The 17,550-nt window shown below is 29.7% G+C and overlaps 2 protein-coding genes across 2 annotated transcripts; one reads left to right on the top strand and one right to left on the bottom strand.

Moving 5' to 3' along the window:
• Positions 1–284: 284 nt before the first annotated feature.
• Positions 285–5,573, top strand: LOC126551098 (uncharacterized). The gene has a single exon (XM_050203868.1). It carries the CDS (start codon positions 285–287, stop codon positions 5,571–5,573), a length of 5,289 nt encoding a protein of 1,762 aa, XP_050059825.1.
• An 8,085-nt stretch (positions 5,574–13,658) lies between these two features.
• LOC126551467 (uncharacterized) lies at positions 13,659–16,296 on the bottom strand. Its single transcript, XM_050204865.1, has 3 exons — positions 16,133–16,296; positions 15,753–16,008; positions 13,659–15,111 (listed from the first exon to the last, which is right to left on the bottom strand). The coding sequence occupies exons 1-3, from the start codon at positions 16,169–16,171 to the stop codon at positions 13,664–13,666; spliced, it is 1,743 nt and encodes a 580-aa protein (XP_050060822.1). The 5' UTR covers positions 16,172–16,296; the 3' UTR covers positions 13,659–13,663.
• Positions 16,297–17,550: the final 1,254 nt, after the last annotated feature.

Below are 17,550 nucleotides of genomic sequence, written 5' to 3'. Positions count from 1 at the left end.
GATGTAAATATTGTGATAACTATTGTTTACGTTCATGTATACGTTGTGCGGTAACGTATTTATTCAAAATTATACATTTGTGCAAATCTATAATACCAATTTCAGCACGAGTACGGAGGGTTGACACAGCAGACCAGCAGATCACCTTCACAGTCCAGACAAACAGCATAAAGGTTAGTCGCCAGTAGTTTCTTGATTCATTATCGTAAAATTTTCCTTTATAGCTATAAGTGTCGTAGTTAGGGCTGCCTTCACTCGTAACGTTGTTCAATTCTTTTCGTAAAATGTCTGAAATAAGTTCTCTGTTGTCTCGAAGAGGGCTACTTAAAGGCCAACTGACTCGTTTTAGTAACTTCGTTCAAACCGCTCAAGCGACAGGAGATATAGATGTTTTACAATTAAAATTAAGAAAAGAAAAAATAAATGAAGTTTGGCAAGATTTCGAAACAGTACAAACTTCTATTGAAGAGATTGGTGCTAATGAGGAAACTGAAAAATATAGAACTAGTTTTGAAGATTTATATTTTGAGAGTGTTGCCGTTTGCGAGAGTTTAATTATCAATCATACCGAAAAATCGTCAATTAATGATAGCAGTAACAAAAATAGTGATAATGGTGAAATTAATGACAGTTTAAAGGCAAGTACCGTTTCAACTGGTGCGTCGAAATTTATGCCAATGGTTAAATTAGCTCCCTTAGAAATACCAAATTTCACCGGTATTTATTCCGAATGGTCAGCTTTTCACGATATATTTTCCGCGTTAGTACATCAAAATCCGTCTCGTACAGATATACAAAAATTCTTTTATTTGCGTTCGTCGGTGTCTGGTGACGCACAAAAAACTATTCAATTTTTAGACACTACGTCAGATAATTATAAAATCGCGTGGGACGCTTTAATTTCGCGATACAGTAATAAAAAACTCGCTGTACAACTTCATACGAAAAAGTTATTCGATTTAGAAAGTATAAATAACGAATCATCAACCGAGTTGCGTAAGCTCGTGGATGCGATTAACGGTCATATTAAAGCTCTCGTGTCGTTAAGCCAAAACCCAATGGAATGGGGATCGCTTCTTTTACATCTTATTTCTATAAAACTGGACGCAACCACATTAAGACAGTGGGAAATAGAATCGTCGAAGTCGGAAGTCGCATCGGTAAATAAATTATTAGAATATTTAGAAAATCGGTGTCAGATACTAGAAGCCATAGAAGCGTCGGGAGGACTAAAAATAGTACAGCCCCAGCAGCGTCAATTTCAAAAAAATAACTTCAAGTTTAAAAAATCTAATGATCAATCGTCTTCATTTATCGTTACGGGAACTTTGAAATGCTATAACTGTGATGGCGCACATACTATTTATAAATGTTCAGCCTTATTAGCGTTATCAGTATCTGATCGTATAAAACGAATAAGCGAATTAAAGCTTTGTAAAATTTGTCTTCGAAATCACATCGGTGAAAAATGTACTTCACGGCGATGTGCTAAATGTATGAAAGCGCATAATAGTTTGCTACATTTACCTAAGTCTAAATTGAGCACGGCGGGCGGTTCCGAAAATGCAACGTCGTCCCGAATAACAAATACTGTCCCGAACGAGTCAAAGGAGAAAAACTCACACAATCTCGAATCTATTAGTGCTCATTCATCCCAACAAAGTTCAAATAAACAAATTTTATTATCAACTGCAGTTGTAATCATGAGAAACGCGCGTGGGGAATCAACAGTATGTCGTGTATTACTAGACTCGGGATCTCAAAGTAACTTTATGTCTGAATCTATATCTCAAACGTTAAAATTAAATAAAAAACGCGTCTCGTGTACAATAATCGGTATAAACGAATCAGCCCATAATGCATCTTATGTAGCATCGGCTAATATTGAATCACGTGTGTCCAACTACAAAGTAAATATCGATTTTTACATATTACCACGCTTAACTGGGAACATTCCGTTATCTAAAATCGACGTATCTAGATTTCAAATTCCGGCTGAATTTAAATTAGCTGATCCGTGTTATAGTGAACCACAAAAAATCGACGCTATTTTAGGTTCGGAAGTATTTTATGATTTATTGCGTGCAAATCAGTTTAAGCTTCCTCAATCCAATTTAATTATGCAAGAAACACAATTGGGTTGGATTGTAGCTGGATCAACAGTAGCACGTGAAGATATCAGTAAAACTTCAACCGTCGCATTATGCACAAGTTTATCGAAGCTCGAGGAACAAGTTTCAAAATTTTGGCGCACAGAAGAAATTGGTTCAAAGACAGTGTTCACATTGGAAGAAAAGGCATGCCATGAACATTTTGAAAATACTGTGCAACGAGATGAAAAAGGCAGGTTTGTTGTTCAGCTGCCATTTCGAGACAAGGCATCAAAATTAGGTGATGCTAAGTCAACAGCTACACGGCGTTTCCACGGTCTTGAAAAAAGATTATTATCCAGCCCTCGACTCAAAATTGAGTACTCGAAATTTATGAAAGAATATGAGGATTTAGAACATATGACTAGAGTTGAGCCGTGTTCAAATTCAAACATCAAAGAAAGTTATTATTTACCTCATCACGCGGTTTGGAGAGAGGACAGCGTAACTACTAAATTAAGAGTAGTATTCGATGCATCATGCAAGACTACATCGGGAGTCAGTTTAAATGACGTCTTGCTAAAGGGCCCCTGCATTCAGGAGGATCTTATAAATTTATTAACTCGTTTTCGTAAACATAGATATGCAATGACTGCTGATATCTCCAAGATGTACCGTCGAATATGGGTCTCTCCAAATCACAGAACCTTTCAGCAAATAGTTTGGAGACCAAACCCAGATCAAGAACTGCATCGATTCCAGTTAAATACAATAACATACGGCACAGTTCCTGCATCGTTTCTTGCGACCGCGTGTCTACATCGTTTAGCAGACGAAGAATCAAATGTGTATCCAGACGCTTGCAACGCGATTAAACAAGACTTTTACATGGATGATTACCTGGGTGGTGCCGAGTCTTTACAGGAGGCAATAAAATTGCGAGACGATATCATAGAAGTGTTACTAAAGGGTGGATTCGAACTTAGGAAATGGACAGCTAGTGATCCCGCACTTCTTACCGGTCTTGCAAACAAAGAAAACGATCCGACATTAATCTTGGACTTATCCGAAAATTCAGCCAAAATTTTAGGTCTTCGATGGGATCCGTCAGGTGACATTTTTAAGTATAAAGTAAAACTTTCCGAAAGAAAAACTATTGTAACCAAACGTCAAATATTATCAGAAATAGCGACTATCTTTGACCCGCTAGGTCTAATAAGTCCTGTAGTTATTAAAGCAAAAATAAAAATGCAACGTTTATGGGCGATGGGCATCGGATGGGATGAAACATTGCCAGAAGAGACAATGTTGGATTGGTACAACTTTCGTGAAAGCTTATTATTATTAAACAATTTAGTTATACCGCGATGTATCGTAATTCCTGGGCAAATTGTAGATGTCCAAATACATGGATTTTCAGACGCGTCGATTGAAGCGTTTGGCGCTTGTTTGTATCTCGTAACATTAAACAATGAAGGCAAACGTAGCTCTCGTTTAATTTGCTCTAAATCACGCGTGGCGCCCCTAAAATCGATCTCGCTACCACGCCTGGAATTATGCGGAGCCGTCCTTTTGGCACGTTTAGCTGACAAAATAATTACAAAACTAAAAATGAATATCAGTCTAAGAACATTCTGGACGGATTCTTCAATAGTTCTTGCCTGGATCTCTTCCCCGTCGGCGCAGTGGAAGACATTTGTCGCTCATAGGGTTGGCGAAATACAAGAAACAACATCGATATCCGAATGGGCGCACGTAGACACCAAAGACAACCCGGCTGATATTATTTCTCGTGGACGAGAACCTCAAATAATATTAAACGATAATTTTTGGTGGGAAGGTCCTAATTGGCTTCAATGGGATTCATCCAAATGGCCACATACAAATAAAAAACAAATCGACTTTAATACAATTGAAGAACGTCGAACAATTAGTTTGCTTACGTCTGAAGAACCAAAACTATCATTTTTATCTCGTTATTCAACTTGGAGTCGGCTTTTACGTATAGTAGCTTTATGTTTACGATTTATTTATAACACTGCTCATCCTGAAGACAAAAAAACGGGTCCTCTGCTTCCCTATGATTTAAATAATGCGATCAATAGCGTTATTCGATTTGTTCAAGATGAAAATTGGTCTAGCGAAATTTCTGACTTAAAGAAAAACGGACGATGTTCTCCGAAAAGTAATATCTTTCGGTTGTGTCCTTTCCTTGATGAAAACAACATTCTCAGAGTTGGAGGACGTCTAAAGAACGCGAGTCAGCTCGATAAATTTCAAAAATATCCGATGCTTGTTCCTCCAAATAGTCCAATTGTTCATTTACTATTTCAGGATGCTCATGAGATATTATTGCACGGTGGTCCGCAGTTGATGTTGGCACACGTAAGGCAACGTTTTTGGCCCATAAATGGCCGAAATATAGCGCGTAAAGTTTTATCCAAGTGCGTGAGATGTTTTCGTCTTAAGCCTACAATTTTCCAACCGATAATGGGTAACCTACCCAAGCTACGAATCGAACCAAGTCGTCCTTTTTCGGTCTGTGGTGTCGATTTCGCGGGGCCGTTAATGATAAAAACAAGCCTAAGACGAAACGCGGCTCTCAGCAAGGGATATATTTGTGTATTTATCTGTTTTGTAACGAAAGCAGTGCACATTGAACTGGTTGGGGATTTAACAAGTGCATCGTTTATAAGTGCATTAAAAAGATTTTGCGATCGAAGAGGAAAATGCACGGATATTTATTCAGACAACGCAAAAAATTTTGTTGGAGCAAATCGTCAACTTCAAGAGTTAAGCAACTTGATTCATACCGAAGAACACCAATCAAAATTGCAGAATGTATTATCTGAATCAGGTATCCGCTGGCACTTTATACCACCTCGCTCCCCTCACTTCGGTGGATTATGGGAGTCTGCAATAAAATCCATTAAACATCATCTATTTCGCACTTTAGGCAACGCAAACTTCACATACGAAGAACTTAATACTATTTTAATACGAGTGGAGGCATGCTTAAACTCACGACCTTTAGTTCCTTTATCTTCCGATCCCTCGGATCTCACTCCTTTAACTCCTGGTCATTTCCTTATTGGCGACGCTTTAACCGCTTTACCCGAAACTGATGTATCATTAGTACCAACCAATCGATTAACTAGATGGCGCAGAGTCATGCAGGTTTCCCAGCAAATCTGGTCCCGTTGGAGCCGCGAGTATCTAACACAGCTTCAGGAACGTAAACGGTGGTCTGTCGATAAGGGTCCAAGGATAAAAATCGGTTCTATTGTCCTCGTGAAGGATGATAACAGCCCACCTCTTCAGTGGAAATTGGGTCTTGTTCAAGCTCTCCACGTGGATGCAAATGGGGACGGTGTTCCAAGGGTTGCTACCGTAAAGACCCCCAGTGGTATATATCGTCGTGCTATTAGGTATCTATGCCCACTTCCTTTCGAAGGTAATTGTGTTCCAGGTGATCAAAAATAAATATTTAAAATTACTTATGTTGCAATTTAGTTTATATAAAAATTGTTATTCTATGATTTATGATTTAAAATGTTTGCTTCTCTTATATAATATTATGTTATTTTGATATATTTGTTATTCTATGATTTTATGATTTAAAATGTTTATTTCTCTTATATAATATTATGTTATTTTGATATATTTGTTATTCTATAATTATTAATTTTTTGTTAAACAATCGTTTAAGGCGGGCGGTATGGTCGATCGCGATCGACGCTCGTCGTTTTTTAATATAATATATATAAAATAAAGATAAGACGAATGTGCCCGTCCCCCCGACCAAGACTAGACCCATAGAAGGGACAGTCGGCGAGCCGTCTTCGTCCGAAACAGTTATATTATAATATCGCAATCGGCCATCAGGCTCTTTACAGTGTTCTAAAATAATTATTCGTATAAAAAATAAACGGAAACTTAAATTAAACAAAAGATTATTGTTTTTACTTTCGTATTACAGTCCTAGTCGTAACACGGCGCATGTCCTTAAAAATGAATTCTAACATGATCGACTTTGAAATTGTCCGTGATCAACTGTTTGGCCGCCCCTGATATGTATAATACTAAATCATACAACTTACAAGTACATGGAAACTATGTCTATAATCGGGGTAAGCAAGTATCGATAAGGTAATCGACTTCTGAAAAATAATACATATGATTGAAAAAATAATTTAACATGTAATATTTAAAACTTGAAAATAATTTCACTAAAATACATAATTCCCACAAAATTATGACATTTGTGGTTTTTGATATTTGAAAAATATAATTTTTGAGCCATTTCACCAACCTCCTCACCCGTAATATTAACGTTATAACATTAGCAACAGCATAAAAATATATTTTCAACAGCACAAAAAATTTTCTCAATATCGCAAACAATACTCAATAGCGCCTTACAATATACCCTGATTATAATATCATGTCCACTATTAGCACAGTTACCGTAGAGATTAGACATAGAAAGTTGATGAGGAATACAGGGTCGAGTCGCTGAACAGGCAAGTATAGGCTCTTATGTATATATATTATTCGTATAATACGTCCCGAAATAGATTAATTCCAATGGTTTTGTTATAATAATAATATTATTCCACGGCAGACATCAACGGCAAGTCAGACGTCAACGGCAAGTCATACGAACCGCGATCATTTGTGTCACGAGCACGAAGAGACCTCAAATTATATACTATATTATAATATATTTTACTTACTACATTAGCATAAGGTCCACATTGTTGATACGGCATAGGTCATGGCCACTTTTCGTCTAAAATCTTATACCCATTGTGCTCTGGACAATAATATATTATTACGCAAATATTATATTATATTCAGATAACAAATAACGTAATATTAAGTCAGTATTAATATATAAAATACCATATAATACCAAATGGAGAATGAAATAATAATTATACTAGAGTTTATGACGTATTATTGGAACGTGTGCACTTAGCAACTTCACTTAGTCACAAATCAACTATGATTTTTATCATTAAAATATTAAAGGCACTTTAAAACGTGATTTTTTTTTAGATAAATAATAATGTTAAGTTTGATACTAGTTCACTCTGTTAATAATTTCTTCGACCCATGAATAAAAAAGATTACTAATTTGCATGGTATATAATAAAAAATCTGTACTTATTGATAAAAGATAAATGATAAAACTTTACTGTTATAAAAATAATGTTATCAATTTTTAATAATATAATTTGTCTACTTCATTGTTGTTTAAAAAAATAAAAGATGCAAAAATGCATAGCCATAACTGTATAGAATTGTACGTAGAGAAATGTGTGAAACGATATTATGGAACACCAAATGAAAAAAATATTGAGACCTTATCTTAATCGTTAAACCCGTCAAAAATAATTAAAAAAAGTCAATACTAAAATCACACGGAAAATATGGATTTTTAAATCAGAGTATTTTAAAAAACATAAGATTTGAAACCTTCAGTTAAATAATTTTAAACTTAAAAATTATATTTTTCTAACAAATAGTTATTTTAATATAATAATATCTTTGGGAAATATTTTGATTTGATATTATTTTCGAGTTGTTCATGTAAATTGCTACTGGTGAAAATTCAGTATTACTTATATTTTTTTGTATTTCTAACAACCATAATTAAAAAGAAACCAAAATGTTTTGTTGTTTATTTTTGTTCTTCCTATAAGTAAAACTGATCAAGGAGGTTTCCAGTTCCACTAACAAGTCTCACTTGCTGACATGTAGTTCTTAGCATGACAAAAAAAAAAAATAGCTATGGTACAACGTTTGATTGACATTATCAGGTTACCTGTATCCGCTATTCAGTTTTGAGTTTTTTATCATCATACCTGTCACCATCTAATATGTAATACATCAAAATATAGCGAACTTTAAGTAGTTGCGATGACAATTTTGTAGCAGCAATGATCATTTTATTTCACTACATTTAAATTATTTTGAGAAAAAAATGTATGGACTCAATAATTTAGAAGAATTCGTTATTTTTATGTTTTGAATTTTTTGTTTGTGCTCGTAATGCCTTGAATATTGAACGAATATTATGTTTTTATAGAGTGAATATAAAATAGTAGAGTGTATTTCATAAAAATAAGTGATGCTGATGATAGAACACTACTAAAATTATTTATAAAATCTCACTAATTTGACAGAACATCATTGATTTAATTGATTGGATTACATATAATATGCCGTGATAATGACAAACAATCTTATTTGATTATAATTATAATTGATAGATGAGTGAGGTTGAATATTTACTGGCGATAAACAAAAATAAATGAACTGATCGTCGTCGTGTAAGCAGGCTCATAGCTTAGGCATGGATAGTGATGTGGTTTCACTAAAACAAATGTAAGTACTGTAACCTCTTATTTTATCAGTTAATCTTAAAAACAACATCGTCTCCTCAATCACTTAATAATTAACATTGATTAATGGCTATTAATATAATATTACGGCTACAACTCATTTAAACTGATTTACTCGTTTTTTCAAATTAATTTGTACTCAATTTACAAACAATAGAAACCTTTTTTTTAACAACTTAAAAACAATTGACTACGTGCAAAGAATACACATAACTTTTGTGTTTTAAAATTTTAGAATTGATAATTGCAGACGATGGAAAATCTTTATATTCATACATTTCCTTTTATCCTTTATAAGGCTTAGAACTTTTTGTTTAATCATATACCGGTGTTATAGACTGATGGGCTTAAACATTTTTGAGTTATTTAATTTAGCAAAGCTTATTTAGTTAGTCTTTATTCACAACGTTGTTGATAAAAAAAAAAAAAAAATACCTTTAAAATAATTTCATCATTAAAATAATGTTAAGTACACATCCATACATCGTACTATGTACACATTTATGTTAAAAATGATAAAGGATCAATTTTGGTTTTAATATCAGAATATATTGTTTTTAATATTTTTATTCTACAAATGTTCTCTTTATTCTAATTCTAATTAATTAATTTTTAAATCAACAAAATTTAAAAAAATTATTTTATAATGGTATATTTTTAGTATAAGTTATTTATTTGTTTCATTCTGTAAAAGTTAATAGTGTTTTTGCTGAAATCTAACTAAACCAATAAGAACATTGAAGTGATTGACTAATAACGACGGTTGTTTGTTTATGACCTACCAATATTTAATAATATTTATTGATCTCGTTAATATTTCATCATGCTCAGTTATTTTATTTACTATTTTAGCACAGTTTTTGATAGACAGTAAACGTATGGCTATATATAAATTACGACAATGCAATATGCTACGCAGAAATTCGATCATAATAATAATTAATTAGTTTTTGGTCGAATGTTTACTTGTGATACGAAAATGGATTGTCCGATAAGTATCGTGGTATACGGCAGTTAGGTACTATCTATAATATTATAATATAGACAATTCTAATGAATATTCAATTATTTTATTTTAAAAACCCCAATGAGAAATTATTCAGTTAATATTTTCTTTTTTTTTAGTCAACAAACAAATAAAATGAGAAAAATACCCAAAAATAAATGTATAGATACAATAGTAGTTAGGTGTGTATTATTATTTTGGTAATGAGACAAAAATTTCAAACTCTTAATTTCAAGATTCAACAATATTAAGAATACAAGCAGAATAACAATATAAAAATAAATGTAAAAATACAAGAGAAAAACTATTCAACTAAAATACGAATGTATATTATATTGAAACTTAACACAAGATGATACTTAAATGTAAAAATATAAAAAGAATAATATTAATTCGATTTTTAAAAATATAGTTTTTAAAATTATTGTAATACTTGATTTAAGCAATACCAAAATAAATAAAATTTAAATTCATAATATTTAAATAATTTAAATAGAAATATAATAATAGTATAATTTTTTAATTATTACTTACTTAGTTATTTGATGTATAGTATGTATAGTTCATAGTATTCTTTATGTACTACAAGTCTTGATGTCATATAATTTATCCACAATTATATCGATACTATTAACATCACTTTTATGGTCAAATACAATTTTTACTGAGTATGATAACTGCAACAAAAATTTAGGTATCAGCATTATTTTTTTGGTCACAACTAAAACGTCTATATACAACAAACATTATCATATATAAAAAGAAATTGGCTTCCTCGTTCATTTTTTACAAATCATATTTTACTTTGGTTTATTTAGAATTTAAATTAAATTACTAAATAAATAATAATTATTTTTTTTTTTTGTATAATAAAAAATTTAATATCACTTTGTTAGACTAATGATTAAATAATATTACAATATTGTTGATCAGCCACAACCTAAATATTACAAAAATTGGGACAAAATCGCATAATGGGTTTGACATTACTTAATATTTATTATTTTATCATAGCTTATGTTGATAATTTTACTGACGAATATTCAAGAATGAAAAAAAAACAAGTATATATTTCGTTTTATTTTATCACACACATACTCGTATTTCAATTTATAGGATGGAGTTTACTTCCGTCGCCATATCCCCGCCGTTTATCTCTCAAATATACATCTTTTTTAATGTGTACATTTTAGTTTTTACACACAATATACATATTGAACATAATATACTAGTGATTCGAATATTTGATCAACTAGTGAATAAATTATACCATAACTGTTTAGAGTAAAATGAATCTTTATGCAGTTAAATTCATTCTTATGACCGAAACTGATCATCTCGTTAACAATTTTTATCGTCATAAGGTACGGTTGCATTATTCTTATAAAAATATATTATAATCAAAACAAACTTCCAAACGGAAGAAAACCTGCAATGGGTGTACGAACTCATCATGATAATTTGACCCGAATAAGTTTTTACTTAAGTTTCAAACATGACTATCATAATATGATGTAGTAAATATATATAAATATATAATATATGAATATGCGTGTATGTATAAGACAGTATCTCAGTGTAATGTTCAGTAAATCGTTCGCGTTGTTATTTTTTTTTTGTAATTTTGAACTAGCTATTATATTTTTCAAACGGAATTGCGCAACAAACAACTTTCAGTGTTGTGAAAAGGTAATTTTTGAAAAATTATATAAAATAAATGATATATAATAAATTATTAAATTATTTACATAACGTATTAGATAAAAAGCGTATAATTTTTATTTATACATAAATAACATATAATAAAATAATATCATCATTATTTTTTTTTAAATTTATGTTTCTTATATAATCACCTACATCATCATAATTATTGATGGAACTTAAAAAATATATGATTTATAATTCTTGGTAGTTTATTAAATTCATATTTTTTTCTTGTCTAAAATATCGTATTCTGTTTATAATATATTATATTATCCTACTCCAACAGTGTAAGAGACACGTGAATAAGTGATTAGTATTCTACACACAAATGCCCTTGAATTGCCTATCCATAGCGCCGTGCCAAATGTATACGTTATTCTTCTAATAATAATATAATTATTATGTTATCGTATAATACAAGTAAACGTTAAAACTAATTTTTATAAATAAGTTATAACGGAAAACGTGTGAATTTTGAACAATGCTTTAATTTTGATTGTTTTTTTTTTTTTTTAAAGTTTTCCCGTAGTTTATGACGTTTACTTAAGAAAAAAACAACAACAAACAAGCAGTCAACAGATTCGATGAATTTGGATAAAACGACGGATCTCGAATAAGGTATCTGTGTCATGAATAATTATAATCACTCAATTATTCGTTTTATTCTATATGAATAAATTTAATCACCATTATAATAATCTTTTTTTTTTTTTTTAATTATCGTATCAATGAAATATCAACGTCGATTTTCGAAGTGTCGTATTCTTATGAATCATATTTATGTATTTTTCTTTTAGATTTTCAATAATAATTGAATTAAAATTAGACAATATTGGCATTTAATTTAAGATTCATCTCAAAAATATTAAAGCAAACGATATTACGATTTAAAATGATATAATTATTTATGGATGTGTTTTTATGTTAATCATTGTGTTTACTCTTAAATATAGAATTTGAATATCTTTTGTATTCAATCAAAGTAAAAGTTAAAAAGGCCGAAAAATATTATTATTTTATTAGTGATTTTTTCAATATATATAGAATATTTCAAAAATAAAATCAATTGTCTCGATATTTGTATAATTTATGTTATTAACAAAGGTATTTTGATCAGAATACGATATTTTAAAATATAGTATATTCTTCTGATCCTGCACATAAAGCATAAAAACTATATCAATTTAGTAAAATAAAAAAAATATACATATAAACACATATATTAGTACATTTCCATTCATCTACAGAATAAGATAATAATCATCTAACGTTAACTAATTTGACTTAAATATAATATATTGTACACCGTTCCACATATCTCCTTCTCTCTCTTCCTTTCGGTCCTTAGTAACTACCTTCTTGTAATATGTGTATGTATAATAAATATATGATATCCTTAAATCCTGCAGTTTTAAATTATTAAATCTTTGCTGGGGTTCGTGCATGATATATTATGCTGAACATAATGAAACGTTTTGTTGAAATTAATCGGAATGCGCGAAGTCCATTGAGATCGTCTTAATCGTACACGCACGTTCCTCGTGACTATCTGCCTTTCTTGCTGTGCGTATACATATATATGTTTACTTATATATTATAATATATATACATTTATTATTTTATTCTCGTACGCGAATTCCATACAGAATTTGGTGTCTTTGGTAATAAATATTAATGTAGGGCATGCAATCTATAAACGCGGACACGCACAACCATCACTAGCTAGTTGTTTTAGAAGTTTGATCAGATTCGACGGTCGATCGATAAATCGCTTTTAGTTCCAATAGTATTTATATAATATATTTATACTTGCGACATTACTTTTTGAAATTGAAATAAATTAATGTTTGCATCAAAGACATCAAAATATCCCCCTAAGTTAACTGTCAAGTGGATGCTCATTTAATTTGATTTAAATATTATCTATAAACAGTGTTGTGTTTAGATAATGTTTTTGTATCTAGATATAGATAAGATGTATGAACTCAAAATATATCTAGATAGAGATAGATAATGATAAATTAAAATATATCTAGATATAGATACAGATAAAGTCAATTTTATCTAGATGAAAATGAGATAATTTTTTATAAATCTTATTCTTAAAACATGATTTTGTTAAATTTTATATTTTTCATGTTATGTATATAAAATATTATTACAAATATGACTATATATAATTTTAGTTTTAAATACTAATAATTATTTGTAAAATGTGTGTAATAATTTAAATAATCATGCCAACAACAATATCAATACTTACACCATTTTCTGAAAAGGAATACTAGTTTTGGAGATAGAAGCCAACTGATGGCAGAATACTTTGTATAAAGGTATATAATTATTAAACTATTATCTTGAATTATAATATATTTAAATGTTTATTATACAAACCAAATAGATTTAATAAAAAAAAAAAAATCAATACTATATATAACTTTGTATACTTGTTAGTTTTGCATGTTTCTACAGCACAATAATTTTTCAAATGTGTTATCACCAAGGCGATTACGCCTCGAAGTTAAAACTTGTACTGCACCACTAAACAGTCTCTCAACAGGTGCTGACGAAGGAAGAGTTGTGTTGTACTTAATAAATACTTTTTTAATTACTGGATAATTATTTAACAAATCTAATTCCTTTTTTTTTGAATTCAAAAATTTTATTACTTGTACTTGTACATTTGATTCATTTTCTTGACTTAAGTCAATTCCATCACTATGACATTCAGAAGAATCATTTATTGAATGATGCGAGTATAAATTATCATAAAACTCTTTATCACTCGTACAATCACTTTCTTCATTTGCAGAGTCTGGCTGTATAATAGTTAAAATGGACATAGAATTACATTCTTCAATAAATATTTTCTTGCATAAATCTTTGTACCGAACAGGCACCCAATCCAATTTAAATTTTGGATGACTAATCGAAGCAATTATGAAATCTTTACTTTTAGGATCATTTAGATAAAATAAAAAATTAAATCTCTTTTCTAGACTATTTATAATTGTAAGACTCAAAGGTTTACAATACATTAACTGTTCAGATTGATTCAGTATCAGTAACTTTCTTAGCACTAATATAGTAGGAGCAACATACCCCAAGAAACTTTTTGTTTCACCTTGCAACTTGTCTAATGAAAAGGCTAATGGTTTCATAACCTTACAATATTCATTTATGAACCCCCACTCATTATTTTTCAATTTGGGCAAATGTAACTGTTCAAATATTATTCCTATGTTCATTTTGTGATCTAAAATTTTTTGGGTTGCATCGTATAATGAATTCCACCGGGTCACTACTGGAACTGGAAACTTGCACTTACAAATATCATACACTTTATCAGATGCTGCGGTACTTCGACTTGCTAAATTCCAAAAATTTGTCAATTTAGTAAAAGTAGATTTGGATATTTTGTTATAATTGTTATCAGAAATTTTTGAAATGTCACTTGCTGCAATTAAATTTAACGTGTGAGCACAACAAAGCATATGTCTTGGTAGACAAAGTGTACCATCGTTCTTTGTGTTTGATTCAGCAGTTAAAAACAAGTCATTGAATTCTACATTTTCTAAGTCAAAATTTGAACAGTCTGATCCACTGTCAGAATTTGAAGTAACAGAACTATTTTCATCAAAATTACCTAAATCATTAATTTTTCCTTTTTGAACAATGTTTGGAGAAGTAGAGTACACCCGGAATGCTTTTCCAAAGTTTGCAGCATTGTCTGTAATAATATGAGTTATTTTTGAATGTTCAATGTTGTATATTTGTGTTATTTTTGATATAACTTCGGCAATATTTTGGTAGTTATGGCTTCCCTTAATTCGTTTACATCCAAGGACATATGAATGCCGGACAAATGTTTCTTCATCAATTAAGTGACATGTCATTCCTAGAAATAGATCAAAATAACATATTCAGTAATTTAAAAAATAAACTAAAAAGATTGCCTCATTAGTTACTACCGAATAGGAACAAAGCTATTTGATCACGGGGACAATTGTATGTAAAAAAAAAAATATATAAATCAATCAATAAAAATATTTGCATTGAAATTTAAAAAATATATTATAGTAGGTAGATCAATATTAAAATATAATAAGAAAAATAGTTCTGCTGATTTATATTTATAAATTATAAAACTATTATAATTTATAATATAACTAAAAAAATATGGTATTGTATCATATTAAACCTAATCATTTGTTATTTAATATTATATATTACGTCAAGATAGAATTTTAACTAAATTATTAGCATATTATAAGTATTTATCTGTATAAATAAAAATATTGATCATTTTTTAATATAATAATACAAGATTTAGATTTTAATTTAATTTTTTAATTTTTAACATTAATAACTAAATATTTTACATAATTAATAATTTGTTGATATTTAAATACTTATATACATTTTGGACGTATTATAATAAATAACTTATAAATTGAGTGATTTATATACTATCTTTTTTTTATTCCAACTGTCTACATTCAAATGACTACATCTAAGTGTTCTAAATCAAGTAATTACCCATGTAACTTCGGTTGTTTGTACTCCATATGTCAGCTGTTGTACAAATAAAACTATTCTTTACTATCAAATCCGTTAACATAGATACGTATGTTTCATATTTGTAATCTAAATGTTTTGAAAGTTGTTTTCTGTTGGGTATAATTGTGTCGTTTGATCCAGTAAGTCCAACAATCAAACGTTTAAAACTCTGTTTTTCACATGTCCTTAATGGACACATTTCGTTGACAATATAATCAAATACTAAGGACTTAACCTGAAAATAAACAAAATATATTATCATTATTATCAATTACTAGAACCTGGAACTTGAGGTCCTAAAAAAGATTTAAAAATTGCACAAATAAATATTAAAATTACAAAACTAGCAGAATAATTACCATTTCCTTTGTCACTGTTTTTGGACGGACATCAAACATTTTTGTTTGAACAGAATTAGAATTATTTTTACTTCTAGTTCTGGCTATCTCTACTTTAGAGAGTAAGAATGAATGTTGACTCTATTAAAACAGAAAAATTGAATAATTATTTTAATGTTAATGATATGTAGGCTACTTTATGCTTATGTACCTATGTTATAGTTTATAAATTATTGGTGTAGTACCTACTGGATATATGTAATGTATGACAGTATAATAGTCATAACTATTATAATTTATATATACACAATATAAACCTATTATAGTTAAGGTACTATGAATTCATTAATTAACTTTGTAGTTATTCTACTTGATAAAATATTTAAAAAATATATAGATACTCATTTTCTAATAAAAAAAGTAGGAATAGGTATGGGTATATATTTAAAATTTTAATTCGGACAAAGATAATTTATTTAAAATTATTTAATTATTAAAAGCTAACTATTTAGAATATTTTGTAAAACTAGGTACATTTTTCAAATTGTAATATGGACTATGGTTACCTAGCTTTAATACATAAACTAAATAGTAATAATAATAATAATTTAGGTACCCATTAGGCAAACTAATAAATAATAATAGGATTTATAAAATTATAAATACAAAATATGAAACATTACACACTAGCATCTATATTCAATGCTATATTCAATGTGTAGTTGTGAAAATTGTATAAAACACTATTAATTGTAGATATCTACAGTATTATTTAAAACTTACTTTAATATGACTCAATAAATTTCCACTTGACTTGGTAGACGCACTTATAGTCTTATGACAGTTTAGACATGATGCTATTAGCTTTTCACCATCAGTTGACACTAATTTAAAAAATTCACCAAACAAATATTTAAATTTAGTTATGGCCGTTATAGACGGAGTTACTGGTTCATCTGGCGGATCATTCGTATTTTCTGCTGTGTCTGCAAGGCGAGATCTCTTAACACATCGATCAGTCGATGTAACGTATCGATCCATGATTTAAAATTTGATCAAGCGATTCAAGCGAATAGATTAAAAAAAATTAACTGACTAGTGTCACTACTCACTAATCAATCAGTAAAAATAGACGAAGAAAACACATGGATATAGATTTTACGCGGACTTCGTTGATAGTATGATACTTTTTCTATGGGTAATGAATAATGATAAATGAAATAGTTTAACTTGCAGTGATACAGGATAGGTTGTTGGGCGGTAGGGAGTGGAACTGGTGGTTTATTCTTATTAGTTATTGGTATTTTTAAACTATAATAATATCATTATTGCCAGTACTATCAAGTTATTTTTAGACCTCAGACTTGGATTATATAATATAATATACACAAAGCTTATCTGTTGACGTTTGACGAGGACCAACAATAATAATTTCTAGT

This window comes from Aphis gossypii, chromosome 3 (assembly GCF_020184175.1).
Source record: "Aphis gossypii isolate Hap1 chromosome 3, ASM2018417v2, whole genome shotgun sequence".
NCBI lineage: Eukaryota > Metazoa > Arthropoda > Insecta > Hemiptera > Aphididae > Aphis > Aphis gossypii.
This window is presented reverse-complemented; position numbering and strand designations above follow the sequence as displayed.